Consider the following 27,361-nt stretch of genomic DNA (forward strand, 5'->3'; position numbering starts at 1 on the left):
GGCGGCAGCACCTCTGCTCTGATTGGTTGAATGCCTTCACCGTAACTTGAGCGCTCTCGGAGCCAAACGAGGAGCGCTTGGCTCTCAATGATGATCCGGGTGTGGGTTCTGGACCTGAGAAGGTTTCGGGTTTGCTGACCTTTCTCTTTCTGAAGACCGGAAGGCGGCCGCCAGGTCGGAGAGATTTAAAACCTGAGGCCGAGTTCCTTCCTGTTTTCCAAGTTCGGCCTGCGGGAACCTTCGGGGAAGCGTGGAAGGAAGGGAAGGGCGGGCGCTTGTTGGTCAGCCCCTTCCGCCTCTGTATGGTTGCGGAGTCCCACTCTGCCCTGCTGTGTGGAAGGGTTCTCTCGGGTCTTCTGGGGCTGCAGTTCGGTTGGTTAGAAGTGGAAACTGATGCATTGGAGGTGGAGAAAGGCTCTTTCCCCTACCCGCTTTCCAAGGGCCCCAAGAACTTGTAGATTTATCTAGTTTCTAGACACGTGGAGTTGAATATTCAGCGGAGAAGGGCTTAAATATTGGAGAAGAGAGCGAGAACAACTAGCATTTTAAGGGATTTGTGTATATTTCCAAAAGTGACTTTTGATCATCATCCAACACCGGCAGCCTGGGATTCGTGAGCGTCTCTCGCCATCCTGCGGCTCCAACATGTTCTCCTGTTGGATAAGTCGGCAATACTGGGGTTTTTCCACACCCACCGGAAGGATCGCCCACCTGATCCGGGGTTCTCTCTCCAGAACGCTGGTGCTCAGTTCACAGAGGAGAACTCCAGGTGAAAGCAGTGAAGGGCTCTCTCCTCTTAAACAGTACTTCCTCCTGGTCTCTGCAGTCAGTGCTCTTATTCCATTTTCCTGTAGTCTGAACTGGATAGCCTTATGTGTAGAGGCAGGTCATTCACTCTCCATTTCTCATAATGTAGATTTTTGTCTGGAGTTTTAAAAGTAACCACATGAATTCTGCTTTTAGCTGATGCTATTAATAAGCCTAAAAAATTATTTCACATTTGAGAATGTTTTGTATAGTGTTTCTAGCGTGCAAGTGACTGGTTTCACTCTAGATTCATACCATCAAACTTCCGTTATTCCAACATCTCATTTCATTTTGGGAAGGAATGTGCATTATTAAAAATAGGATAATTTTAGGTCTCAATGCAAATGCTACGTAATCAAAGTTTAGATTTCCTAACACAGGGCAAAAACGTACAGTAAGACTCTTAATTCAATTGGCTTTTGACACATTTGCAGGTAAATTAAATAGTGACTGAATCAAATTATATACTTCAACTTTCTGAATTTCATTCATTGACATGAAATACTTAAGATGATATAATTTGAGGGTCTTTATTTTCAAGCAATTTGCAAATCATATGTTTTTAATCTTGCTTTCCTTTAAAGAATTCAGTAGCTTTGTTGCTCGGACCAACACGTGTGGAGAGTTGCGTTCTTCTCACTTAGGCCAAGAAGTCACTTTGTGTGGATGGATTCAATACCGAAGGTAAACTGGCTTACGAATGCCTGGTGGTTAGGGGTGACTTGTGTGGCTGGGTCCCTTACACTTTCAGCTCTTGATTTCTGCTCAGGTCGTGATATCAAGGTCGTGAGATAGAGCCCCAAGATGGGATCCGCCTGCTTAAGATACTCTTTCTGCCCCTCCCACCTCCCTCCCCCCCAAAAAAGAATGCCTGGAGGTTGTTTTCCCTCAGACAGTTCCAAACTTTTATTAATTTTCAATCACTCAGAACAGCAAAAGCTTTGCAACTCCTGCAGGATTCTCAGAATTCATTGAGTTTTCAGATTTGTTTTGAAAGACTCAAACAGAGTCACTGGAGTGGCATCTGTTGAAGGGTGTGATAACAGTGTGTTCCACCAGTGGACTGAAATGTCCCTTAGCTTACTCAAGTTGAAGAGTTCCTAGGACCAGTAGTTGGGAGTGGGCCAGCTGGTAAGCTTCAGTAGCATGAAAAAGCTTATTTTATTCTAAATTTAGGTAGAGAAAAAGCCTAAAAACACGAAGAGTGATTCCTTAAGATTAAAGCCCATTTTATTGTTCATCTCTATATTCCAGCACATTCCTGAATAGTACATTAATTAACAGTGAAGAGCTCCAAAATACATTGACTGTGTGGCCTTCCTGAAGAATATGTTCCATATGGGTGGATATTTGACCCATAAATTTGGTGACATCTGAACTCAAAATCTGAAGAGGTTTTCTGTACCTCTTCTGGTACTAAGGATAGTATGAGAAATGCGGGTTGAACACTAAAATGTTGGGATTTGGGGGACCGACCTTTTAGATGGTTTATAGAAGTATTAGTAGTTGGACCACCTCTAGAAAATTGTAGTTTTATCTTTTAAGAAAAGAAATTATAGAGACACCTGGGTGGCTCAGTCGGTTAAGTGTCTGCCTTCAGGTCAGGTCATGGTCCCCGGGGTCCTGGGATCAAGCTCCGAATCGGGCTCCCTGCTCAGCGGGGAACCTGCTTCTCCCTCTCCCTCTGCCCCCTCCCCAACTCGTGCTCTCTCGCTTGCTCTCTCTCAAGTAAATAAAATCTTAAAAAAAAAAGTTTATATTGCTATATTTCAAAAATGACCAATTGGATATTTCTAATATCCTAAAATATTTGTGGATTTTAATACATGAAAAGTTTCCAAATTTAATACAGTTTTCTTATAAAGACTTAAGCCAATGAAAATTAAAAGTTTGCTTTTAACTGACAAGCCATCTGGATAACATTAGTAAGCTGAATATATAACCAGTAAAAACTGAAATTGAAAATGAAAAGTCTGGGGTGCCTGGTTGGCTCAGTGGGCAGTGTGTGCGACTCTGGATCTCAGGGTTGTGAGTTCGAACCCTGCTTGTGGCATGGAGTTTACTTAAAAATTTTTTAAAAAACAGGAGCACCTGGGTGGCTCAATGGGTTGAGTGGCTGCCTTCGGCTCAGGTCGTGATCCTGGGGTCCTGGGATAAGCCCCGTGTTGGGCTCCCTGCTCAGCAGGGATCCTGCTTCTCCTCCCTCTGCTGCTCCCCCTGCTTGTGCTCTCTCTCAAATAGATAAAATCTTTTTTAGAAAAATTTAAAAATAGATGATTAAGAAAATAACATGCAACGGCTGGGTTTTTTTCCGTTAATAAGCTACATAGATAATTGCATGAATGTAGCACATAATGAAAATACATAATTATAAAAAGAACGTGGGAAATTGCATGGATTTTTGTTTGTTTAATTTGTTTTGCCTGCTTAAAATTTTGGGCTCAGAGATTTTGGCCTAACATGTTCATTTTCTTTATTGATCAGGCAAAACATCTTCCTGGTCCTAAGAGATTTCCATGGGCTTGTTCAAGTTGTTATTCCCCAGGAGGAGGTAATAGAAGGTTTCCTACTGTTATCTGAAAGTCTCTTTGATGCCATGGTAGAGTAAGCTTAGTATGTTGGTTAAGTATGTGTGTGTGTGTGATGAAATGTTCCTGGAATAATACATACATATCTGGTAACATTGGCAAACTCTGGGAAAGGCGACTTTTTACTGTATATCTATTTATACCCTTTGAATTTTGAGCCATGTGAAGGGTACCACCTGCTCAAAAAAAAAAAAAATTAGCATTAAAATTAGGTAAAAAGCTCTCATCATGCTTGTTGAGCAATATTAGTTTCTCTTGTGGTAATGTTTACAAATGCTTTATACCTAAGAAATGTATGATGTACTCAGTTCTTAGTCTTTGAAGTAAGTAAAGAGCAATGAATTATCTTTCAGGGATCAGGATCCAGAGACAAGTAGCTAACCCAGGAGAATTCCTTTCAGTTGGACTCCATTATTTCTATTGGATGTAACTGCCCCTAAGACTAACTCTGGAGAGAGTTGCCTTAAAAGTATGTAGGAATTGTTTCCATCAATCATTCTTCCCCTTATTTTCCTTTAAGGAAAAAATTCTAAAACCCTGAACTAATAGGTTTACCTGCTGTGTTATGTGGAGTCAAAATGGCGATGCAGTTTACTAAATTCTTTAAGAAAGTCATTAAGGGCAGCCCCAGTATTTATGGCAGTTAAGCTATGAGTGTTAATATTTTTCTAAACCATAGACTGCAGTAACTGCATATTCCTCTACATTCATTTGTTTGTCGGAACTGTTTTTCTCTCTCATTCTATAGTCAGCTGCTTCTGTGAAGAAGATTCTATGTGAAGCCCCTGTGGAATCTGTGGTGCAAGTGTCTGGGACAGTAATTTCCCGACCTCCAGGACAAGAGAATCCAGTTAGTAGTTAAGAAACGGTCCATGTAAATTTTACCTGTATACGTGTGCACTCTCTACACATTTAGGCAACAGACACCGAGCACTTATTAGACATCAGGCACTAAGATTTCTGCAGGTTCCACAAATGAACCTACAGATTCCAAAATCTTCACTGCAAACACACACCAATGTGCACAGGCATGTTAAGACATCTGTCAGTGAGCACATCGGCGACAGATATGCGTAAGAATGTCAAAATCACGCACAGACATTGATGCTTTAGACTACACGACATATGCACAATTTACACATGTAAATAAATGCATGCGTTTTACAAATGATCACTGGGTACAGGTCCTGATGAGTGATTTTTTTTTTTTAAAAATAGGTCTTTTCTTCTCTCTCTTTAAGAAAATGCCAACAGGTGAGATCGAAGTCAAAGTTAAAACAGCTGAACTTCTGAATTCCTGCAAGAAGCTGCCCTTTGAAATTAAGGACTTTGTGAAGGTGCCATCCTCTGTTATTAATAAAATAGAGTATCTAGAAAATGTTGGTAACCAGTAAAGTGTTTTCAGAGTTTTTTTAAAGAAAAACTAACTTCTACAAAATTGAGCATTTTTTTGTGGACCTCTCATGAAGTGTTCTGTTCTGTGCTGTTCTGAAGTAAGCCGTCGCAGTTCCTAAACACCTAGGCTGCTTTTTCAGACAGCTCGAAACATGGTTCTACCTTTAAGACTTGAGGAGGTGTTTTCAGATTTTTTTGTTTTTGTTTTACATTTTGAAAGGAAATTTGTGTCTAGCTTGGAAATAGCCAGACGGCATAGGAGATCCTGCATCTATTAACTTTCAGGCTCTAACAGTAATAAAATGTTTGCTTGACTTCCCAAGCATATAAATCTGATTACTGTATTTTAGGGTGTACTTTGCTCAAGTTTGAGGGGTTGTCGAAGCTAAATAGCTCTGGATGAGTATACCCAGATAATCTGCAGCTTTGACACAATTATCTACAGTTGAAGATGTATATACATCTAATTTGTAAACTGATCTATAGGACGGTTTTTAAATTAACTGTATGGCCACTTAGTGTTACATTTAAATTCTCAATACTTAATCTTTTAATTAGAAAAAGCAGTATAATAATCTGGTTGACTTTTTTGTTGGGGGGAGAGAAAAGGAAATATACAGTTTTTCCCCAGCTAAGCTTTCAGAAAGAAATGACAGTTCTACTTCTGGTTAAAAAGTTGTCAGCACGGAGAGCTGCAGAGATTTACAGCTTTGAAAACAAGCAAACCTTCTCACCACTTCCTACCACTACAACAGTGTGGGGGTTTCCTTGCATTTCTCACACCTGTACTCCCACTCAGGTGATAATGTCATAGCTATTTTTGCTCTTGTGTATTTTTTAAGATTTTATTTATTTATTTTAAAGATTTTATTTATTTGACAGAAAGAGAGAGAGCACACAAGTAGGCAGAACAGCAGGGAGAGGGAAAGGAAGAAGCATGCTCTCCGCTGAGCAGGGAGCCTGACGCGGGGCTCGATCCCAGGACCCTGGGGTCACGACCCGAGCCAAAGGCAGCCGCTTAACTGACTGAGCCACCCAGGCGCCCCAAGATTTTATTTATTTATTTATTTGAGAGAGCAGGGGGAATAGCAGAGAGAGAGGAGAAGCTCAGTAGGGATCCCGACGCAGGGCTCGATTCCAGGACCGCGGGATCATGACCAGAGCCAAAGGCAGACGCTTAACCTACTGAGCCACCCAGGCGCCCCTACTCTGGTGTATATTTTTAAATGGTCTTTGAAGTCTTTAAATATATTTTTCAAGACTCAACTGTGGGCTTAAATAAATAGATAAATGTTTAGTGAGGGTAGGCAAATTTCAGTCAGTGAAGGGTGATGTTAATAATAAAGAAGAGTTAAAACAAAATCTATGCTAGTAACAAACTTGGAGGCTGTAGGAATTACGGATGGTGTTGTATTCGCAAATGGTGGAAACTAAAGATAGAACTGAAGTTTTTGAAAATCCACACTCTGTATTAAAGCTAATATCTCTTTAATGTTCAAAGAATATTTAAACATTAAAATCTTTCAATTTGTTTAGAAAACAGAGGCTCTTCGTTTGCAGTATCGCTACTTAGACTTGCGTAGTTTCCAAATGCAGTATAACCTGCGACTGAGGTCCCAGATGGTCATGAAAATGCGGGAGTATCTCTGTAATCTACACGGTAAAGGACATGCCTAAATGTTCTTTAGAGCTTTTTAGCATCTTCTTTCTGTTTTATTCAGCATTTTATTGTATCTCTCTTTAGCATCATTGGGTCGGAAGTTGCCAGAGGTCTGGAATTCACTTAATGTGTAAAGCAGTTTTTGAAAAAAGGTGATTTCCAGGTGTTTTGTCCTAGAGCATAATTTGGTAACTTAGAACATAATTTAGTTCTACTAGGTCCCAAATACAGTCTTTTAAAGATACTGCATTGAAGGTAGAAAAGCCCTTTGGTTGTTATCTATGAGTTTTCTTAATTTTTTATCACGCTTATACTAATTTGTTAGGAGCTCAGAAATGTCCTACGAATTAAACTAAACTCTTCAATCAGTCCTGGAGGTTTTTCTACTATGTTTGAATTATTTTTGCTATCCTAGCAGAACATTTAGAAAACGAAAACAGTTCAGTAAACAAGAATCCATCAAATAGTCGGAATTATTTCATGACAAAAGTGTCACTTTATAAGCCAAATAGGGTTTTATGAAAATCTTCAGCTTCTGTCTTGGATGTGTGGAAATCAGTATTCAGTAGGCTTGGTAACTTCTTTCAGTCAAAATTCCTAATTAAAATGTAGCCTCAGATTTGATTTGTTAAACTGTACCCTAGACAACATATTTGACAAATTCCTATCTATTAATTTCTGATGCTTCTCTCTTTTTAGGATTTGTGGATATAGAAACACCAACATTGTTTAAGAGGACTCCTGGGGTATGTATATCCCTTAAATCAGCCTACTAATAATGTCCTATTAGTTCTGAAATAGGACCACTTTGTTTTTATATTCATGTGGCTATATTTTTTTCATATATTTTATTATTTCACAATGATCACATTAACTGGGTTTTGTTAAGAGTTGAGAAAATTATATGGATCAGTGTTTTGAGTAAGAACACTTTTATTCTAAATGAGTTTTCTTTCCCTTGAGGTTTATAAATGCAAATCAATAATGAATTCTTTCCTTAAAAATAAACCCCTTGTGGGGCGCCTGGCTGGCTGAGTCAGGAGAGCATGTGACTCTTGATCTCAAACTTGTGAGTTCAAGCCCCAAATGGAGTATAGAGATTACTTAAATAAATAAAAAAAAACTTAAAAGAAAATAAGCTCTGGGCGCCTGGGTGGCTCAGTCGGTTAAGCGACTGCCTTCGGCTCAGGTCATGATCCTGGAGTCCCGGGATCGAGTCCCGCATCGGGCTCCCTGTTCAGCGGGGAGTCTGCTTCTCCCTCTGACCCTCTTCCCTCTCGTGCCCTCTGCCTCTCATTCACTCTTTCTCAAATAAATAAAAATAAAATAAAATAAAATCTTTAAAAAAAAAAGAAAATAAGCTCCTTGTTCAATAAGAATTGACATTTCTAAACATTAATATTTACACAGTCCATGGACTTATAAAAACATAGCTTAAAAAAGCAGTTAGCAATTATTAGATAGGAATTGCACAAAATTCTTTCAGCTCATAACAGAATTGGGAATTCGTTTCAACAAGCATGCATGTATCACTTACCATGTACAAACATTGTTAGAAGCCTACTGTGTGCAAGCCTTTTGGGGGACTAAAAGATGAGCAAGAGATGATCTCTGTCATTTGCTCTTTAGTTAACTTCGTTGATGAGCTGAAGTTTCGACTTCCACCAGGTCTTAGGTTCAGGTTTGTTTAACAGTATTTCTGCTCTCCTCTCGTTAAAGGGTGCAAAAGAGTTTGTAATACCATCCAGGGAACCTGGAAAGTTTTATTGTCTCCCTCAGAGTCCTCAACAGTTTAAACAGCTTCTGATGGTTGGTGGTTTAGACAGGTGAGCCTTCTGTATGTTAGTAAGTTGTCAGAAAAAGAAAGGGAAGGAAGGTGGGGAGGAAAAAAGGAAACACAAAATTATCTGATCTCTTAAAAGAAGTTAGAAAATGTATGAGCATTTGGAAAATACTTGTTAAAAACCCTAAACATTTGTAGTCATTATTTAGTAAAGATGTATTGGGTGGCCACCGTGTGCAAAGCTCTATGCTAGTAGATGTGCAGGGAATTAAAAACAAAAAAGGAAAGATCTTAGGAGCGCCTGGGTGACTCAGTTGGTTAAGTGTCTGACTCTTGATCTCGGCTCATACCTTGCTCTCAGGGTTGTAAGTTCAAGCCCTGATTTGGGCTCCAAGGTGGGCATGGAGCCTACCTAAAAAGAGAGAGAAAGAAAGCAAGCTAGCAAGAAAGAAAAGGTTTTGCTCTCCAGGAGTTAATGAATACAGTAAGACAGAATAGGGTAATAAATAAATAAACCAACTGCCAACTATGATAGAACCCAAAAATAAGTTTGTTGAGGGTTGCAAACTAGGTATTGTTTGGGGAAATATTATTAAAAAAACTTTGTGAGCAAGGCCTTTTGGGACAGAGCTGCGTCTCAGCAGTTGAAGATGAGAATGGGAATGGCATAGCACAAAAAAGCTCGAGTGTAGTCATGGAGCAATAAGTATTTTGATTTGGCCAGAGCAAAAGAGTATATATAAAGAAGCATAAGTGCCTTGCATGCCAATCTAATATATGAATATTGAAAGGTGACATTGTATATTTTTAAAATAATGTATAGAATATTAGTTTCTTATGGGTCTACTGTATATCTGATTAGATTAGCGTATCATAAAGAATTTTAAAAATGTCTTATGTCCTTTAGATACCATTATTAATTTATTTCGTAGACTGTACTACCATGAACTTTTGGGGAGAAGTATGTGTATCTTCCTAGAATCATGACTCAATTCATGCTGTTTTTCAATTGTAGATATTTTCAGGTTGCCCGATGTTACCGAGATGAAGGTTCAAGACCAGACCGACAGCCTGAGTTTACTCAGGTACTAAGTTACATTCACTTTTGTCCTTACTCAGCCGTCCTTGTTCCAGCCAAGTGGTTCCAGACCAGGCAGTAATTTTATATATAGGCAGACCTTGTTTTGTTGTACTTCGCTTTATTGTGCTTCGCAGACATTGCATTATTTACCGATTGAAGGTTTGTGGCAACCCTTCAGAGCAAGTGGATCAGCACCATTTTTCCAACAGCATTTGCTCCCTTTGTGTCTCTATGTCACGTTTTGGTAATTCTCACAATATTTCAAACTTTTTCACTATTATATTTGTTTTGGTGGTCAGTGATTGTGATTCACTGAAAGCTCAGATGATGTTAGAATTTTCTAGCAATAAAGTATTTTTTAATAAAGGCACATACATTTTTTGACAATGTTATTGCACACTTAATAGATTACAGTGTAGGATAAACATAACTTTTATAGGCACTGCAAAACCAAAAAATTAATTTGACTCACTTTATTGTGATTATGCTTTATTGCAGCAGTCTGGAACCACACCTGCAAGAGCTCTAGTGTATGCCGGTGCTTTACTTCTCATTACATTTTATCCATCAGATATTTGATTAAACTAACCTGCAGTTGAGACACTATTTAATTTTTGATCCATTTCATGTGTCCTTTTTATAACATGTATGGTCATCAACTAAGAAATGCCAAAGATTCCTGCAGTGTTTTAATGGTCATTGCTAGGATAAAGTTCTTTAAAACAAATCTCTTGTACATTAAAAACCAAGAATTCTGTACATTGGTATTTAATCTGTCTAATCTTTAGACTCATCAAAGCTGTCATGATTTGGTTTTTATATGATAGCGTGTTAATCAATGTGAAGCGCAAAAATCATAAGCTTTGGAGTTGGACAAACCTGGGATCAAGTGTAGTTTCACTACTTATTAAGTGCATGTACACAGGCAAGTTACAAAGCCTCTCTGAGCCTCAAGCCATGAGGAGAGTGATGGGAACTAAGCAAGTTGTTATATGTAAAACATTAGAATAATGCCTAACACAAAACAGGTGTACAGTAATATTTATCCTTCCAACCCGCACCCATGTATTAAGTATTTATGTGCAGAATCCTATGGTAACTTGAAACCAGAGGAATGTATAAATACGTACGTATTAATATTGTGGCTGTTCAAGTTAGTTTCCATATGTTATTTTGGTTTCAGATTGACATAGAGATGTCTTTTGTAGACCAGACCGGAATCCGGAGCCTAATTGAGGGTCTGCTCCAGTATTCCTGGCCCAATGACAAAGATCCTCTAGTGGTTCCTTTTCCTTCTATGACTTTTGTTGAGGCATTGGCCAGCTATGGAACAGATAAACCTGACACTCGCTTTGGGATGAAGGTACTTCTCTTCACTTTTCCAGGACTCTGTGCCACCATAGTCCTGCAGTTTTTTAGACCACTTTGAAATTTACAACCAGTTACACACATTGTTATATCGTGTTTTTTTGTTGTTACTTTAGCTTGTTACCAAGCTATATAGCAAGAGAGAATTAAAGCATGTTAGCACTACAGTACTTTTGTCCTATCTACTATGCTCCTAGACCGTTTCCAAGAGTGAGGTTCTTGCCATAAAGTTTTTATTCCTGACAACTTATTAATTATATGGACATGAATGACCACTTGAGAGGGGAAAAAAAAACCCTATTCTTTCCTCTTCAATTTTTCTTAAGCTAAAATGGCACTTGGAAGGCAAATGATTAAAGAGTTATTCTTTTTCCCTAGCCTATAAAGAGCTCAAACATATGGAAATGTTTATTCAAATTAGTAAGATCTGTACATATTTTAACTAGGGGTAAGAGTAGAATTTATATAAAGCAGTTTCCATTAGCAAGCCTCTCGTTATTTGCACTTAGAAAGCAGTGGCTCTTCATGTCTATAATACTGGTGGCATTTCTCTATCTCAGTTCTCAGTGCAAATTCCTTAGAAATCAGAGTTCCACTTATCTATAAATAGGCAGTGCTCAATTCTTGGGATGAAAAAAATATACAAAATGTTCTAACTGCCTACTTACAACTGCCAACTTAACCACTCCTTATTTCTTCTTTTGTAATATAGAATAGTGGTGCTGAAGTCAGACTTCTTAGGTTAGGTTCTGGCTCTGTGTTGTCTTGGCCGAGTTATTTTCTTCTCTGTGCTTGGTTTCTTCCTGTATTACATGGGGATAATGAGAGTGCATATCTCATACTTCTGTTGTACTGATTAAATGAATTAATAATGATGAATAATACATTAGTACATTAACCCCGTCGTAGTGCTCAACCCATTAAAAACTGATTGTGCTCTGTAAACATTAACTTAGTAAGATCTACTTGCTTCTTTAGAATCTTGTTTGTAAAATTTTTGAGATAAAAATTACTTCACATTTAGTTACCTTTTTTTGTTACTCATTTTATAGATCATAGATATTAGTGATATGTTCAGAAACACAGAGGTTGAATTTCTTCAAGATGCACTTAGTAAACCCCAAGGAGCCGTCAAAGCCATATGTATCTCTGAAGGAGCAGTAAGTGACTCGCAGTTCTGTTTCTCTAGGGTGTATATTTGGGAAGTAAATATGTTCAATGTTCAACACTGGCACATTTAAACGTCAAGAAGAACAGTTCTTTTTTTAAGAATATATTTTTAAGGGCGCCTGGGTGGCTCAGTCAGTTAAGTGTCCAACTCCTGATTTCGGCTCAGGTCATGATCTTAGGGTCCTGAGATTGAGCTCCACATCGGGCTCTGCACTGGGCATGGAACCTGCTTGAGATTCTTTCTCTCTCTCTCCTTCTACCGTTCCCCTCTTTCTAAAAAAAAAAAGAAAGAAAGAAAAAGAGTACATATTTTTAAAACAGTGTCCCTGAAACTATAAGTCTAGAATAAAACCCTGTGAGTGTGAGTTTACACTCAAGATCTAGAGTTTTTGTCTTTCTTTTAAAAAATGCTGTAAAGTACTCCTCTACTTCATTTGGGATCATTCCCACCAGTGATGAGCATGAAATAGTGTTCATATGTCCTCCAACGTCAGTTTATCCAAAGGCTCCCAGCCCATATCAGCTCCAGCATTGCCCTTGCATGTTGGTTCTGGGTCTTTGGAGATCCCTGGTCTCAGTCGCATTCAGTTGCATTAATAACAGCAGGAGGGCTAGGAGGTGGAGCTGTGAAAAGCAAAAGGGAGGGGACATTAGGGTCGGAGAAAGAATGGCCGGGCTAGCTAGGCAACCCCTGACTCTGAGGTGATGAGACACAGCTGTTTTCCATAGTTGGCACACCTGCTTTGAACAGAATTCGAGAAGAGTTCCGGAAGAACTTTTAACAAAATTACTATTTTGAAAGACGACTCCTTTGAGCATATTAATGTATGCAAAATGGGAATAAGAATTCATTCTCATTACTTTAATTCACTTCACATGTTTAGTGGAAAGTAATTTGTGTCCATACTCTAGTCCAGACATAATGAATGCGTGCAGGTAAGCTCAGTGTCACATATACTGCTTGGTGTTATTGTTTGCCTCCATTTAAGTGTGTCCAGTCTTCCCCGAGCAGATTGTGAGAAGTGCAGGATTGTGAGCTGTGTCTCCACCTTTTCGTATCTCCCACACCTAGTGTAGTGCCCCGAGAATATTAGCTATGATGATAGTCCTCCTGTCTCCCTCACAAAGGCATTGAGATAATTTAGAAAGAGTAAGATACAAAGAATTGTAAGTGACCTGAAATAAGCAAATTCTCAGTCCTCTTTCTGATCTGGAAGTTATTTTTTCTTAACACAATTCAGTTGTAAAGATTTGAACATGTACCCCACGTATTCCACATGCAGGCTCTTCTGTGGAATACATTCATGGCCGTTTCCAGTGAGACTTTTGTGATTCAGGGGGAGGGGAATAAGCCCTGTGACAAGCTCTAAAGTGTTGTCATTTGGAAGCACAAATTAAATTTTATATTGAATCCTATTGTGATGGAAGGACACAAAATGTATTTGTATCCTATTTGATACCATAGACATGTTTTTGAAGCTGAGTTTACTTTTGTTTTCAGAAATACTTAAAAAGGAAGGACATTGAATCCATTAGAAAATTTGCAGCTGACCATTTTAATCAGGTAAGGAGTTAATTACAATAGGTTTTTTTTTCCCTTTTAGGGATTCCATATTTTTAGTAAGTGTTCGAGCTCTTTATACAATCACTAGTTTTGAGGTCTTGTTATTTCAGACCATTTTTCTACTTTTCTTCTTTTTAAAGTTCATCTAATCCCAGGGCATGACTCTAGGACTTTGACTTAGACAGTTGAATTCACCATTAATCAGAATGTGGAAGTTCAACCATAGTTTTTAAAATAAATGTGGAGAGATGCCTGGGTGGCTCAGTTGGCTAAATGGTTAAGCATCTGCCTTCGGCTCACGTCATGATCAAACCCCATGTCAGGCTCCCTGCTCAGCGGAGAGTCTGCTTCTCCCTCTGCTCCTCCACCCACTTGTGGTCTCTCTCGCTCTCTTGCTCTCTCTCTCAAATAAATAAATAATCTTTAAATAATAAATAAATGTGGAGTTTTAATCCAGTTAGGATTAGATTAGAGCCCCATGTGCCCAAGTTTTGAAAGAAAGCCTGTATTCATTGTTCTTCCCATACCCTTTTTAAAATTCTGAATCCACCTTTGACAGACACATTTTGTGGTGTTGGCTTGGTGAATGGAGGAACTGAACTACAAAGGAGTAAGAGTGGGAAACAGACCTTCTTATCTTGTCATTAGACCTGGAAATTGCCTCAGCCTTCTCGGAATCAGTAACTTTAAAACTAATCATGCCCTCTGAGTCATTAATTTTCCGTGACATACTTTGTAGAAAACATTCTAAATGTGAAGAGAGTATGCTTATTATAGTATCCTTTACAACAGGGATAAGATGAATTTATATGGGAATGATTAAATAAATTAAGGTATAATCAAAGGAATTAATATTAAAGTTCCTTTTTAAAACTTTGTCTCCAAAGAGTTTATAGCATGGGGGACATGTTCATGTTGTAATGATTTGTAAGAAAAGGAAAATACAGAATTCTATAAACACTGATCATAACCAGGTAAAAACACAGTATTTATGGACTGAAAATGGACCACCTCTGCTGCTACCACAAGCCAAGCCTCATACCTGAGGCTCAAAGGGATTTTTCAACAAGAAAGAAAGAAACATTAGGATAATGGTTTCCAAATGGGTCAAGGCAAAATGAGAAAAGTCAGAGCAATATAAAAAGCTTTTCATAAAGCTAAATGAATTTAAAGAATTATCCTTTACTTCTCCTTGTTCTTTGTTGTAAAAATGTATGTTCTTTTATGAAATGATGGTAATAGCAGATAATGTTTTAGGTTTGTTTTATGCCTTTGATAAAATTCAAAAGTGGCAACTCTAGATCTCCCAATTTTGTTTCTTTACTTTCATGTTGCTAGTGTTTGAAGTCTGCATCTAGGATCGACAGGACCAGGAAATAAGCCCAAAGGTTAATAACTTCAGTAGCCTTCAGTTGATGGAACTCTTACTATATGTTCTTCTTTTCCTTATCTCTTTTTCTCTTTTCCTTTTTCACCCTTTCTCATTAACTGGATTTTTATAGAAGAAATGGGCACTACTGTTTTTTTCAATTTATTAATTTAACTTGGTTTTTTTTTTAATATGTATGTGAATTTTTAGCAATATGCTACATGCACAGGGTTAAAAACACAAATAGTAAAGGATTACTAATGAGAAGCAACAAGTGTGTGCTCTGGCTCACATCACTCCAGTCCCACACCAGCCAGAACGTCTCCGTTCTTAGAAATACATCTACATACTAGTGTTTTTGTTTGTTTGTGTTTGTTTTTACTTATCCATTTTAAATTTTATCTCTTAACTTCCTGCACGATAGATGAAGCTCCCACACACAGGCCTTACTTAGTTACTCTGTCCCTCCTGCACAGCCATCTTTCTGGACCTTTTCTTCATTCGTCTTCTGAGTTGAAGCCATTCTTCCTGGATCCCAGATCTTCCTCTTTCTTATTTGTGTTGGAGTATATCCTCAAGTAACTTCCTAAGAAAGCGTGCAAGAGATACACTTGCTTTGTCTAAAAATGTCTTTATGTTCAAAACCTCACACTTGATTACTAATTTGGCTTAGTATAAAATTCAGAATTGGCAGTCATATCCCTTTAGAACAGTGCTGTCCGGGGCACCTGGATGGCTCAGTTCGTTGAGCCTCCGACTCTTGGTTTCGGCTCAGGTCATGATCTCATAGGTCATGGAATCAAGCCCCGCATCAGACTCCCCACTTATGGGGAGTCAGCTTGAAGATTCTCTCCCTCTGCCCTTCCCCCCACTTGCCCTCTTGCGCAAGCACTCACTCTCTCTCTCTCTAAAATAAATAAATCTTTAAAGAAAGAAAGGGAGAAAGAGAGAGAGGAAGGAAAGAAAGGAAAGAGAGAGAAAAGAAAGAAAAGGGAGGGAGGGAGGAAGGAACAAACTAATGAACGAACGAATGAAGAGTGCTGTCCAACAGAACTTTCTGTGATGGTGGGAATGTTTTGCATCTGCATCGTCCAATATGGTAACCACTAACCAGTGTTGCCATCCAGTGCTTGAAATGTGGCTAGTATACCTGAGGAGCTGAATTTTTTATTTTGTTTCACTGCAGTGAAATAGGTACGTGTGAGTGGTGGCTTACTATATTAGACAGCACAGCCTTAGCTTGTTGAAGGCATTGTTTTTTTCTGTCATACCTGCTGTTACTGCTGAGAAGCCTGATGCTGATACAAATTTATTCCTTTACAGCAAACCTGATTGTTTTCCTTTGGAAGCATTCAGCCTCCTGATTCTTGATGTTCCAAAATTTCAAATTATGTACCTTTGGGTTGTTTTACATTCGTGTGTTGTATACTAGAAGGGCCCTTTCAATATGGTGGCTCATGTCTTTCATCTGTGGAAAGTTGTTCTATTACTAATTGTTTTTACATCATCATTTTCTCTAGTCTCTTTTTTGGAATTTCTTTTAGTCCTATTTGGACCTCCTATTGTAACTTAACTTGTCTCTTTTTTCCCCCGTGTCCTTTCCCACCATTTTCTTTGTCCCTTTTTTTTTTTAAGATTTTTTATCTATTCATTTAACAGAGATAGAGAGCACGAGTAGGCAGTGTGGCAGGCAGAGGGAAGGGAGAAGCAGGCTCTCCACCGAGCAGGGAGACCGACGCGGGGCTTGATCCCAGGACTCTGGGATCATGACCTGAGCCAAAGGCAGTCACCCAACTGACTGAGCCACCCAGGCGCCCCTTCTTCATCCTTTTTAGTCTAAGAGATTTCTTCAACTCTTCTGTTGAATTCTTTTTAGCAATCATGTTTATGTCCCAATAGCTGTTTCTTGGTTTTTTCCATCATATTTTATTCTCATTTTATTGATAAAATATATTTTTGAGGGCCTTTGAGGATTCAGTCCTCCTTTGGTCCCTAAACTTTACCTCTTTGCTCTCAGGTCCTTTTTTTTTTTTTTTTTTTAAATACTGCAGAATTTCTTTGATGTATGGTGACTGTTGATTGTATGTATTTAGAATGAGGCATTTTTTTTAAGTTTTTATTTAAATTCCAGTTAGTTAACATACAATATATTAGTTTCAGGTTTACAATTTAGTGAGTCAGCACTTCCTTACGATGCCCAGTACTCTTCATCCCCATCACCTGTTTCACCCGTCCTCCACCCACCTCCCAGAACCAAGCATCTAAAAAGCTGATTGGGGGTGGAGCCTGGCTGGTTCACTTGGTAGAGCGTGCGACTCTTGATCTCTCTTGATCTCAGGGGTCCTGAGTTCAAGCCCCACACTGGGTATAGAGCTTAGTTAAAGAAAAAAAAAAAACATTTTTTTTAAGCTGGTTGGGAACACAGGGTGCTTGCAGGGGCTTTGTGAATGGGTAGATTCAGTTTAGGGGGAGTAGCAGAGCCATTGGCCATTACCCTGTGAAACCAAACCTTCTTAAGAGTCCTGAGCCTACCCTCTAGGCTTCTGCAGGGTAAAATCAGTTCCTTCTGTGCTGAGACTACTCAATTTTTCTCCAGGCCAGAACTTCCTGCATCTTGCTGCTATAATCGTTCTATTCCATTCATTTGTAGCCTGCCACAAATTTACAGAAACGTCTTTGCTGGTGTCTCTTACCTTTTATTCCCTTTTGTTTTTGATTATAGTGAGATTACTTTTGTAATTCCTCTAGTATCATTTTGAAGGGGTCGAGGGAGGGAATGAAGATCATCCCATGTTCTATTGGGAACAAGAAATCTTTCTACGACAAGAAAAATAAATCCCCACTTTTTAAGAAAATGTGACTGAAGTCTTTTTCTTTATCACAGGAGGTCTTACCTGTATTCCCGAAAGCCAGTAGAAACTGGAATACTCCAGTTGCTCAGTCCATACTGGAGGAGCAAAGATCAGGACTAATCAGACTCATGGAAATCCAAGAGGATGATGTGGTCTTGCTGACTGCCGGGGAGCACAAGAAAGCAGTAAGAAAAACTACCTGTGAATGTCTGTGCTGTTGATGCTGCATGGTTCCTCTCTTCTCCTACGTACATAGTACATATTTAAAACTCACTTAATTTCATAAAATGTTGGGGCTGCTCTACATGAGTTTTCTATTAATAAATACCTTTCAGCACTTACAAACAATGCACTGGATCAGAACTAGAGTTTTCTTCATCAGCTCCCAGCCTCCATTGGCACTGCTCACATAGTGATGATTGTGAGGATTGGCATTGTTCACACAGATCAGATCTGGCTCTGATTAGGAAAGCCACTCAGGTAAAGGGCCATTGGTATTCCTTGTAGGGCTGTGAAAAAATATTTTCATTTTCCAGGTTTTGCAGATTAGGATATTTTGGTAATCCCAAACTTTTGTAGATAATGCATTCCTAAAATTGTGGAGGGAGAGATCAGACTGTTGGAAGGCTACTGGGCTGGCAGACATCTCTGGCCCTGCTTGGTCAAGGCAGGACCCTTCCTCCTCAGGAGCAGCAGCTGGGAGGCAATGAGCGCCACCATGCCTGGTGATCTGTGGAGTGGACTTAGCCATAAAGATCATTGTAAAATGTACAGAAGTATGGAATATAAGCAAACATGAATATTGAAAATATATTGGAAAGGTCAAGTGTGATATAAATTCATTCTTGCACTAAAGTATAATATGATTTCTTTATAGCAGTGGTGTCTGATTAGTACTTTATCAAGTCCATTCTTTAATTTGTATTTGTTCTGTGCATATCATTGTTTGTTCCAGAGGAAAAGCTTCAGAGGTCAGTTTCAGTGCTAAATGTAACCCACTACCTGGCACCTGGCTGGCTCAGTCGAAAGAGCATGCAACTCTTGATCTTGGGGTCATGAGTTCGAGCCCTACTTTGGGTGTAGAGATTACTTTAAATAAGTAAATATATAAATTTTAAAAGACTTCTTTTGAATAAATAAATAAATGTAACCCACTGTCTTTCCCTTCCCCTGCAATAGTGGAGTGAAGAAAGCTGTTTAATTACAAATTTGTTTTGATTCCACTGTCATGTTTATAATGAATTCATTTATCGACATTATTTTTTAATACCAGCCATGAACAGCCCTGATAAATTTGCTGGGGAATGCACCAGTTAATTACAAATTTTACTGTCAATGAGTTTCTTACAAAAGAACTTGGGATTTTTGTATTATATAAGTATCCTGCTGCAAACTCGTTTGGTCATTCCGCTCTCAGGAAGGTACTGTTCCAATTCCTATTGAGACTCCTTGAAGCAACTAGAAACCAGACTTAGGAGGAATAGCATTAGATTCTGAATATGTCATAGTGCAAGTACCCTGGGCGCATATTTAACGTAAGCTAGAATAGGCCATAAAGTGACACCCTGTGTATGTCTCCAGGCATGGTTTCCTTTCTCAGGGAAGCTCTGCATATCATAGTTGGCACTTAGTGAGCGCTTCTGTTTGCTCAGCACTGTTCTGTGTACTTTGTGTATATTAACTCATTTAATCCTCATGACAACCTTATCGGAGAGAAGTTACCATTCTAAGATAAGAAAACAGAGGCATGGGGGCGCCTGGGTGACTCAGTCGATTAAGCGTCTGCCTTCGGCTCAAGTCATGATCTTGGGATGCTGGGATCAAGCCCCACATTGGACACCCTGCTCAGAGGGAAGCCTGCTTCTCCCCCTCCCTCTGCCCCTTTCCCCCGCTCTCCACTTGTGCTCTCTGCTCTCTTTCTCAAATAAATAAATAAAATATTTTTCAAAAAAGGAAAACTGAGGCATGGAGGTTAGAAATTTGCTCACACGCAGCTAGGCAGTAGGGGAGCCAGGGTTCTAATCTATGAAGTCTGGCTTCAAAACTCACACTCTCAAACAGACCTCTTACTCGTACTTCCCCACTAATCATAACCAACTTTTACGGGCCATCAGCTGTGGGCCAGGCACTGCTCAGAGCCTCACCACACCCTGCAGGAGCAGTCAGGAAAATATTCACAGAATAGCCACCATGGATATGGCACCTCACATGCCAAATCTCACTTGATGTTCACAACAGCTTTTTGGAGTAGATCGGTTGATCTCCATTGTCCCTGGGAAAAGGTGCAGAGAAGTGAGTCAGTAGCCAAACTGAGATACAGCCAGGTCATTCAGGCTCCGGTGCCTGTGCCCTCAGTCACTGTGTCATCAAATCCTCACCCAATCTGCCTGAGTGTGACTGTCCTTCTCAACCATGTTTCAGTCCGATCATCCTCAGCTCTTTGTCTCCTGAGAGGCTCAGAGTGTCTCATCTATTAATTGTCTAATCCCTTCTCAGAGGATGGCCTGGCTGTAGAGCCCAGCTTGTGTCATTTGCTGCCTACTCTGTCACAGCGGTTAAGTCAACATTTGTATCTTCTGTTTGCAGTGCTCTGTGCTGGGAAAATTACGACTGGAATGTGCCGACCTTCTAGAAGCAAGAGGATTGGTGCTCCGTGACCCAGCTCTGTTCTCTTTCCTTTGGGTTGTGGATTTCCCACTCTTCCTTCCCAAGGAGGAAAATCCCGGAGAGCTGGAGTCAGCCCACCACCCATTCACTGCTCCCCACCCCAGTGACCTCCAGCTCCTGTACACCGAACCCGAGAAGGTACCATATCTGTACTTCCAAATAGAAGGGAAATGTGGAAACACAGGCAAAGATGTTTCGATTTCACAGTCTGACCCAGTTCTGGAAGCCTCAGAAGAGATGGTCGGGTTTGAGCCCATAGTGAATACATTGTCTCTAAGTAACTTCACTGTCTTCAACCTGTAGAACAACAGAAAACTAGAAATTTCCTCTAACGTAAGGGCTCTGTGAATCTTCTAGGTCCGTAGCCAACACTATGACTTGGTTTTAAATGGCAGTGAGATAGGCGGTGGTTCTATCCGAATTCATGATGCAGAGCTCCAGCGTTACATTCTGGCAACATTACTAAAGGTAACATCAGCTAACCTGTTGTGTTTTTTTTTAACCAGAGTATCTGTTGTTTTAGCCAGCGTTGATGATATAGTGGTAAGCATAGCTGCCTTCTAGAATGTATGTGGGGTTGTTGTTGTTTTTAACTGGTATGAATGAAGGATTCACTAGATACAGAAGAGTGTTGGCTTATCTCTCCACCTTTAGTGTAAGACTTTGAAAAGTACATGATCATAATAGCCATTCATTAGTACTGATCATATGTGCCAGGCACTAAGTACTTTATATGCACAGAGACATTTAATGCTTACAATTACTTTTTGAGATAAATACCCCTGTTCTGCCCATTTTAAAGATGAATGACTGAGGCAGATTAATTAATCTGCCCAGAGTTACACAGCACAGAAGTAAACTGAGCCACTGTTGGAATCCAGGCAGGGTGGCACTTTGAGCCCGAGCTCCCAACCTCTGAACCACCACACTGCACAAAAAAATGATGTGGTCAGAAATGCATGGAAATATTGATAATGCTAGAGAAAGAGCCTGGCTTGAAAGAATTGTGTATCATTTAATAGGGGCAGGGAGGTATTTTAATGATAGAAAGTGGCATAATCAGGATTTTAAAAAGGAGAGTCTCTACAGATGCAGGCCTAAGAACATGCAGTTTCTTGATGATTCCATAGAAGGCCAGGATAGATTTCAGGAAAGCAAATGTCTAAGAGTCTGATCCCGAGAGATCATTTTGTGGGATTAACTAACGGGTGAAGTAGGTTGGAAGAATTTTATTTGAAGACAGGGTTGGAGAACTCAAAACCCTAGACTCCCCATTAACCTTGAGGACATTGTGACCTCCCTTAATGTTTCTCCTCCCAACTCAAGGCATCCAGTCATCAGTTTCCCAGCCGAGTTTCTTCCTTCCTTTCATTGTTAAGCTTCTTAAATGAGTCAGTGAGAATGCATTGCTTCTGCTTCTTCCCTGCCCCCGGTGGTTCTCAGCCCTGCTGCACATTGCAACAGAATCAAGTGGAAAGTGTTAAGAACAAAAAAAAAATCACCCCACTACTCCACACCAGATCAATTAAATAAAAGGATCTGTGTGAGGCTTTAGCATTCCTTCCTTAAAAGCTCCCCACTTGTTTTGGATCTGTAGCCTGGTGAGAGAACCACTGTCAGATACACTTTCAACATTTCTACATACATTGCCCCACATAAGTTAACTTGCACAGCCACCAGATCCAGTGGCCTGTTCTTGGCCCCTAAGCTGTCCTGCCTCCCAGCAGCATTTGACACTGTTCCTCTCTTAATAGTGTTCTCTTCCCTTGGCCCTGTGATAGGACAGTTCCCTGCTCTTCATCCCACCTTTCTGAGCCCACATCTTCATGCTCTTGATTGGCGTTACCCTGTTCCCATGCCCGGTATAATACTGGCTGCGTTTACTGAGTGCCAGGACTTTCCCTGCATGTTTTAATATCTGGGACTAGTCCTACTCTCTTGCTAAACTGTAAACTTCTTAAGGTATTTTTTTAACTCACCTGTTTTTTTCCTTTATCACCTAAGCTTACTGTGGACCCTCAGTGTGCATTCAAATTGAATTCTGTTTTGAATTTCAGGAAGATGTGAAATTGCTCTCCCATCTGCTCCAGGCTTTAGGTTTTGGGGCGCCCCCTCATGGAGGAATTGCCTTAGGTAAACAACTATCCTTTGACAAGCTAAATTTCATTCCATAACCGTCCGTATGCCTCAAATTTGGGCTCAGTTTCCAGGCAGGGGCAGAGGAGGAGGGGGTGGGGGTAAAAAGGGTAGGGTGCGAGCCCAAGAATTCTGTAAGAATTTAAGTTTGTATTTTCATTTCGTTGATATATGTTTAAAATGTACTTTACCAGTTAAAGGTAAAACTTGACTGATAATTTGCATGTGAAAGATTTCTTAATAGAATAAAACTTCAGTCTTAAGTCAGTATTGCTCAAATCCCTGGGGGCTCACAGATGCATTCATAGGTATCTGGGAGACACTGCTCCATAGTATTCAGCTAGTGTGAGAGTAGGAATATGCCAGTTGCCCTTCTGCCATGGTTGCTCACCTTGCTTGTTTTATCAAGCAAGGAGGAGTGTGAGAAATTCTCGGAAGCTCACCTAGATTGTGGGCCCTCGACAGCAAGGACGTCCATCTGTGTTCTTGGGAGTGCCCTGCATAGCACCTGATGTTTGTCAACCTTTAGAAAACCCTTGCTAAGGACTCATTAATTGCTGTGACTTAATTTGAGCATGTGAATATTCATCCTCAGCATTTTTCTAGAATAAGACAGAAAAGAACCTTTCAAACAAACAGAAGTTCCCTAAAAAAGGCAGGGAACTCTGCTTGGCTGCAACTTGTTAAAGATTCTTACTTAAAAGTTCTCTACAACCTTTGTAGAAAACCTTAGTCACTCCCAGCCTTAGATTACATTCTTATCTGTTACCTTTGTATTTTATTTCCAGGGTTAGACAGACTGATATGCCTTGTCACTGGAGCACCAAGCATCAGAGATGTCATAGCCTTCCCCAAATCCTTCAGGGGGCACGACCTCATGAGCAGTGCCCCAGAATCTCTCCCTCCTGAAGAACTGAAGCCCTATCATATCCAGGTCTCCTGGCCAGCAGACTCAGAAGCATAAAAGAGCTCCTTGAATCAGCCATACCATCTAGAAAGTTGAGCTTTGGAGTTTTGTCTGCTTTGCTTCCCCAAGGCTGAAATCAGATGCGGAGTTCTGCCACAGGTCTGATAAGCAGGTCTTTAGGTGGAAGGAATCCAGACAACATTCTTCACCACAACAAAGAAACAGAAGGTATCCAGTTTTGACTTGATAACAGGCATTACTAGGATTTTTTGTTTGGGACTTTTTTGGCAGTTTCTGTTACGTGGAGAGGTGTGAAAATGGCCCTTTGTCTGAGTAATATAATAGCTTAGTGTTTTCTCATCATGTTTTTCATACCTGGATAGTAGATCGTTCACTTGAGACAGAGGTGATCAGACCATGTGAAATGTGGGGAAATGCTTGCCCCTTTAGACTAGTCAGTTGATGGGGGGGTCAGTTCAACCAGCATCATCAAGAGAGTCCTGTAAATTAAGCTACATAGTGACATCTCAACTATCAGTATAATACAACGAGAAGCATCATGATATAATGGGAAAAAAAAATCACCAAAATCAAAGTCACAAAATCTTAGTGTTTCACCTTGAGCAAGTTACATAAGCCTCTTTTCCTGCTTATATGAAATAGGAACACTGCTTGTACAGAACCAGAGGAAATGATGTATGTAGAAGGAATAGTGAGTGAAAGTGCTTTGAAAAACTATAAAGCATTACCCAAATATTATTTATCTGTAAACAGATACAGGTATACCTATGTATCTTATAGTCTAAGATTAAATAAAACTGATATCTATAGTATAAGAAAAACAGTAATTAATCAGTATTCTATTTATGATTCTATTTTTAAAAATAATTATTGGGGTGCTTCGCCAGCTCAGTGGGTAGAGCATACAACTCTTGATCTTGGGGTTGTAAGTTCGAGCCCCACATTGGGTCTAGAGATTACTTAAAAATAAAATCTTTAAAGAAATAATAAAATAATAATGATTGTTATTATTAATCCCTGAAAAACACTCATTTGTAAGTAATTGAAAATATTGATCTTAGGCCAACCTCAAATATAGAAAAGTGAACACCAAAGCTATTGTAATTTTCTTATACATTCTGTGACATAAATAAAAGCTTATAATTAGTTAATAATTATGAAACGGGAACAAGGCCTTGATTAATGAAAGTGTTGTTTTCTACTTTATCTTCACTTTTGCCTTGACATTCTTTTGACGTGTAATTTATAAGTACCAAGTATCAGTTCTCAATCCCTGCCTATTTTTCTTGGTGGTCTAAGCAATGCAATCCTATAGTTGTTTCTGTAAATCTGCTTCCTTTCCAATTCTAATCTGTGATACTCAGTAGACCAAGATGAGTATGAATGTTCTTCACTGCTGCAGAAAAGTGGTTTGCCGTTAGGTGGAGCTTTTCTCTAAAGTATGTCCTCGAACCCAATCTCCCCATATGTGGGTGTACTCTGGAGCAAGAAAATTCTTGCTGGCAGGGCTCTCCTGGTGAGAATCGATATCCAAGTCTGCCTACCCTTTCTCAGTGGAGATAATTTCTAGAGCTTCCCTTTAATAGGTGGGGAAATGCAGTTTACGTCCATTTATCCCCCGTGGCATAAATGTAATTCACTATTGACTATGTAAAGCCTAATTCCAACCAAAATGTTGTCTTTTATCCTGGAAATGAGAGTTCCAGAAGACACCTAAAATCCAGAGAATATTTTCTAGGCTACAAATACTAAAGACCCCCCAGTCCTTAGAAGGCAAACAATCCTCTATTGTTATCTCAAAGACCTAGTCATTTTGGGCCTCACTCGGCTTTTCTTCAGTCTTGCCTCTTGGGGAAAAAAAACAAAATGCTTATTCTGAAATCCAGGGAAATGTCACTTATTTTAGATCCCTTATCATATTGAAGTGAGGTGAAATTTTAAATTAAGTCTTTTCTCTCAAAAATTAAAGAACTACTTAATGATAAAGTTGAAAACAACACAGCCAGGATTTTGAAATGCACAATCTGATTGTAAACTGGATGCTAAGTTTATTTCAAATCCTATCTGCCCACTTTCCTAGGGAATTTAGGTTTATCCTGTGTTGCAAGTTTTAGAAACAAAGGTAAGCAAGTGCCAGCTACAACATCAATAGTTATTATTAGCTTCAAGAGAGCTCTGTCTTATGAACAATTTCTCCTTGTTGGAAAGAGATTTGTCAGATGATGAGTCTGATGGGATTGCTTTATGCTCTTGGGCTTTGCCTGAATAAAACAATGCATCTGTACAGCTGCTCCAGGATTCTCTTCTCTGAAGAACCAGGAACTCTGTAACATCACATTCCTTGCTACTGGTTTTTTAAGCATAACCAATCCTAAAAATACTGCCTTAAGGACACCTTTTTTCTTATTTTGAGAAAAGGGAGTTACGTTGTACCATGAGAAATAACCAGGTGCATAGTAAGATGAGACAGTTGCACATGTAAGTCCTGCAACAGTGCACATCTGCGTCCATCCGTCTTCTCTATTTAAGACAGTGTACTTGGTAGAAAGAGCTTGTGTGGTTTAGACAGACCTTAATTTAACTCCCTCTTTACCATTCTCTAGTTATACAACCTTGCCCAGCCGTTCAACCTCTCTAGGCTCCTGTTTTTTTCTTTTTCGTTTTTTTTTTTTTTAAGATTTTATTTATTTATTTGACAGAGAGAGACAGTGAGAGAGGGAACACAAGCAGGGGGAGTGGGAGAAGGAGAAGCAGGCCTCCCACTGAGCGGGGAGCCTGATGCGGGGCTCCATCCCAGGACCATGGGATTATGACCTGAGCCGAAGGCAGACACTTAACAACTGAGCCACTCAGGCGCCCCCTAGGCTCCTGTTTCTTAACCTAGAACAACAGTTCTCAAATTTTGGTCTCAGGACCACTTAACTCTTTAAAAATTATTGAGGACCCCAAAGAGCGTCTATAAATACTCTTTTACTATAGTAGCAATTAGATTTTTTTTTTAGATTTCTTAAATATGTATTAATTCATTTTAAAATAATGAACTCCTGACATGTTGACACAAATAGCATGTTTTTATTTTAAAAGTAATTATTTTTCAAAACAAAAATTAAAGAATGATGTTTTACATTTCTGCAAATCTTTTTGATACCTGGCTTAATAGAAGACACTGGATTCTCATTATCTGCTTCTGCACTCTATCTGTTGTCATATGTTGTTTTGGTTGAAATATGTGAAGAAAACCTAGCCTCACATAAGTGTGAAGTTGAAAAAGACAGGAGTATTTTAATAGCCTTCCTGATAATTACAGGGATTCTTCTTTGATACTATACAAAACCTTGACAAGTTCCTTAAAGAGTAGTTGCAATGTGGAGTCTGAAATCATATTGATAAACTTTTCTAAAGTCCATTGGTTGACCTTGTATTTTGAATACAACTTTTATGCATGCTTTTGTAACACTACACACTGATCATTTGGAAAATATTGGTACACTGAGTTATATCTTCCAAATGTTGACACATTTCGGCACATAATATCTAAAAAATCACACTAATATCACCATGATCTTGTCACAAGTGTTTTAAGTATGAAGAGGCTACAAGGGCACAGTGACAGATAGAAGCTTTCCAAATTCTGTTTTTCATTAGAAAGCTTGAATTTCACCATTTGCCAATGAAGACCATCAGTTTTTTTCCAAACTTACTCATATTTTGTTTTGGTTTCTTTTTTTTTTTTTAAGATTTATTTATTTTAGAGAGAGAGCATGAGCCGGAGGGGCAGAGGGAAAGAGACTCCCAGGCAGACTCCATGCTGAGCGCAGAGCCTGACAATGGAGCTCTCTCTCACTACCCCGAGATCATGACCTGAGCCAGAAGTCAGACACTTAACCAACAATACCACCCAGGTGCCCCCAAACTTGATTTGTTTTTTAGAAAATATCTGCCAAATACCCAAGTATGAATAATCTCAATTTGTCAGCCTTGTTTTCTAGTAAA

At 39.4% G+C, this 27,361-nt stretch overlaps 1 protein-coding gene across 2 annotated transcripts; it reads left to right on the plus strand.

The window, feature by feature from the left end:
- The first annotated feature begins 69 nt into the window (after positions 1-69).
- DARS2 (aspartyl-tRNA synthetase 2, mitochondrial) lies at positions 70-26,032 on the plus strand. 2 transcript variants are annotated; one of them, XM_025877592.2, is made up of 17 exons: positions 72-769; positions 1,392-1,491; positions 3,292-3,358; positions 4,144-4,245; positions 4,637-4,732; positions 6,327-6,450; positions 7,150-7,196; positions 8,170-8,276; positions 9,249-9,318; positions 10,498-10,677; positions 11,735-11,842; positions 13,354-13,416; positions 17,670-17,822; positions 20,224-20,442; positions 20,662-20,772; positions 22,362-22,437; positions 23,229-26,032. In XM_025877592.2, the coding sequence occupies exons 1-17, from the start codon at positions 646-648 to the stop codon at positions 23,402-23,404; spliced, it is 1,923 nt and encodes a 640-aa protein (XP_025733377.1). In that variant the 5' UTR covers positions 72-645; the 3' UTR covers positions 23,405-26,032. The 2 variants fall into 2 exon arrangements, with proteins under 2 accessions (XP_025733379.1, XP_025733377.1); XM_025877594.2 differs by lacking the exon at positions 22,362-22,437 and having other exon boundaries at positions 70-769; positions 23,229-23,358.
- The last annotated feature ends 1,329 nt before the right edge of the window (positions 26,033-27,361 follow it).

The sequence above is a fragment of the Callorhinus ursinus genome, unplaced genomic scaffold (assembly GCF_003265705.2).
Source record: "Callorhinus ursinus isolate GAN/ISIS: 27379988/994484 unplaced genomic scaffold, GSC_fseal_2.0 scaffold13, whole genome shotgun sequence".
Lineage (NCBI taxonomy): Eukaryota > Metazoa > Chordata > Mammalia > Carnivora > Otariidae > Callorhinus > Callorhinus ursinus.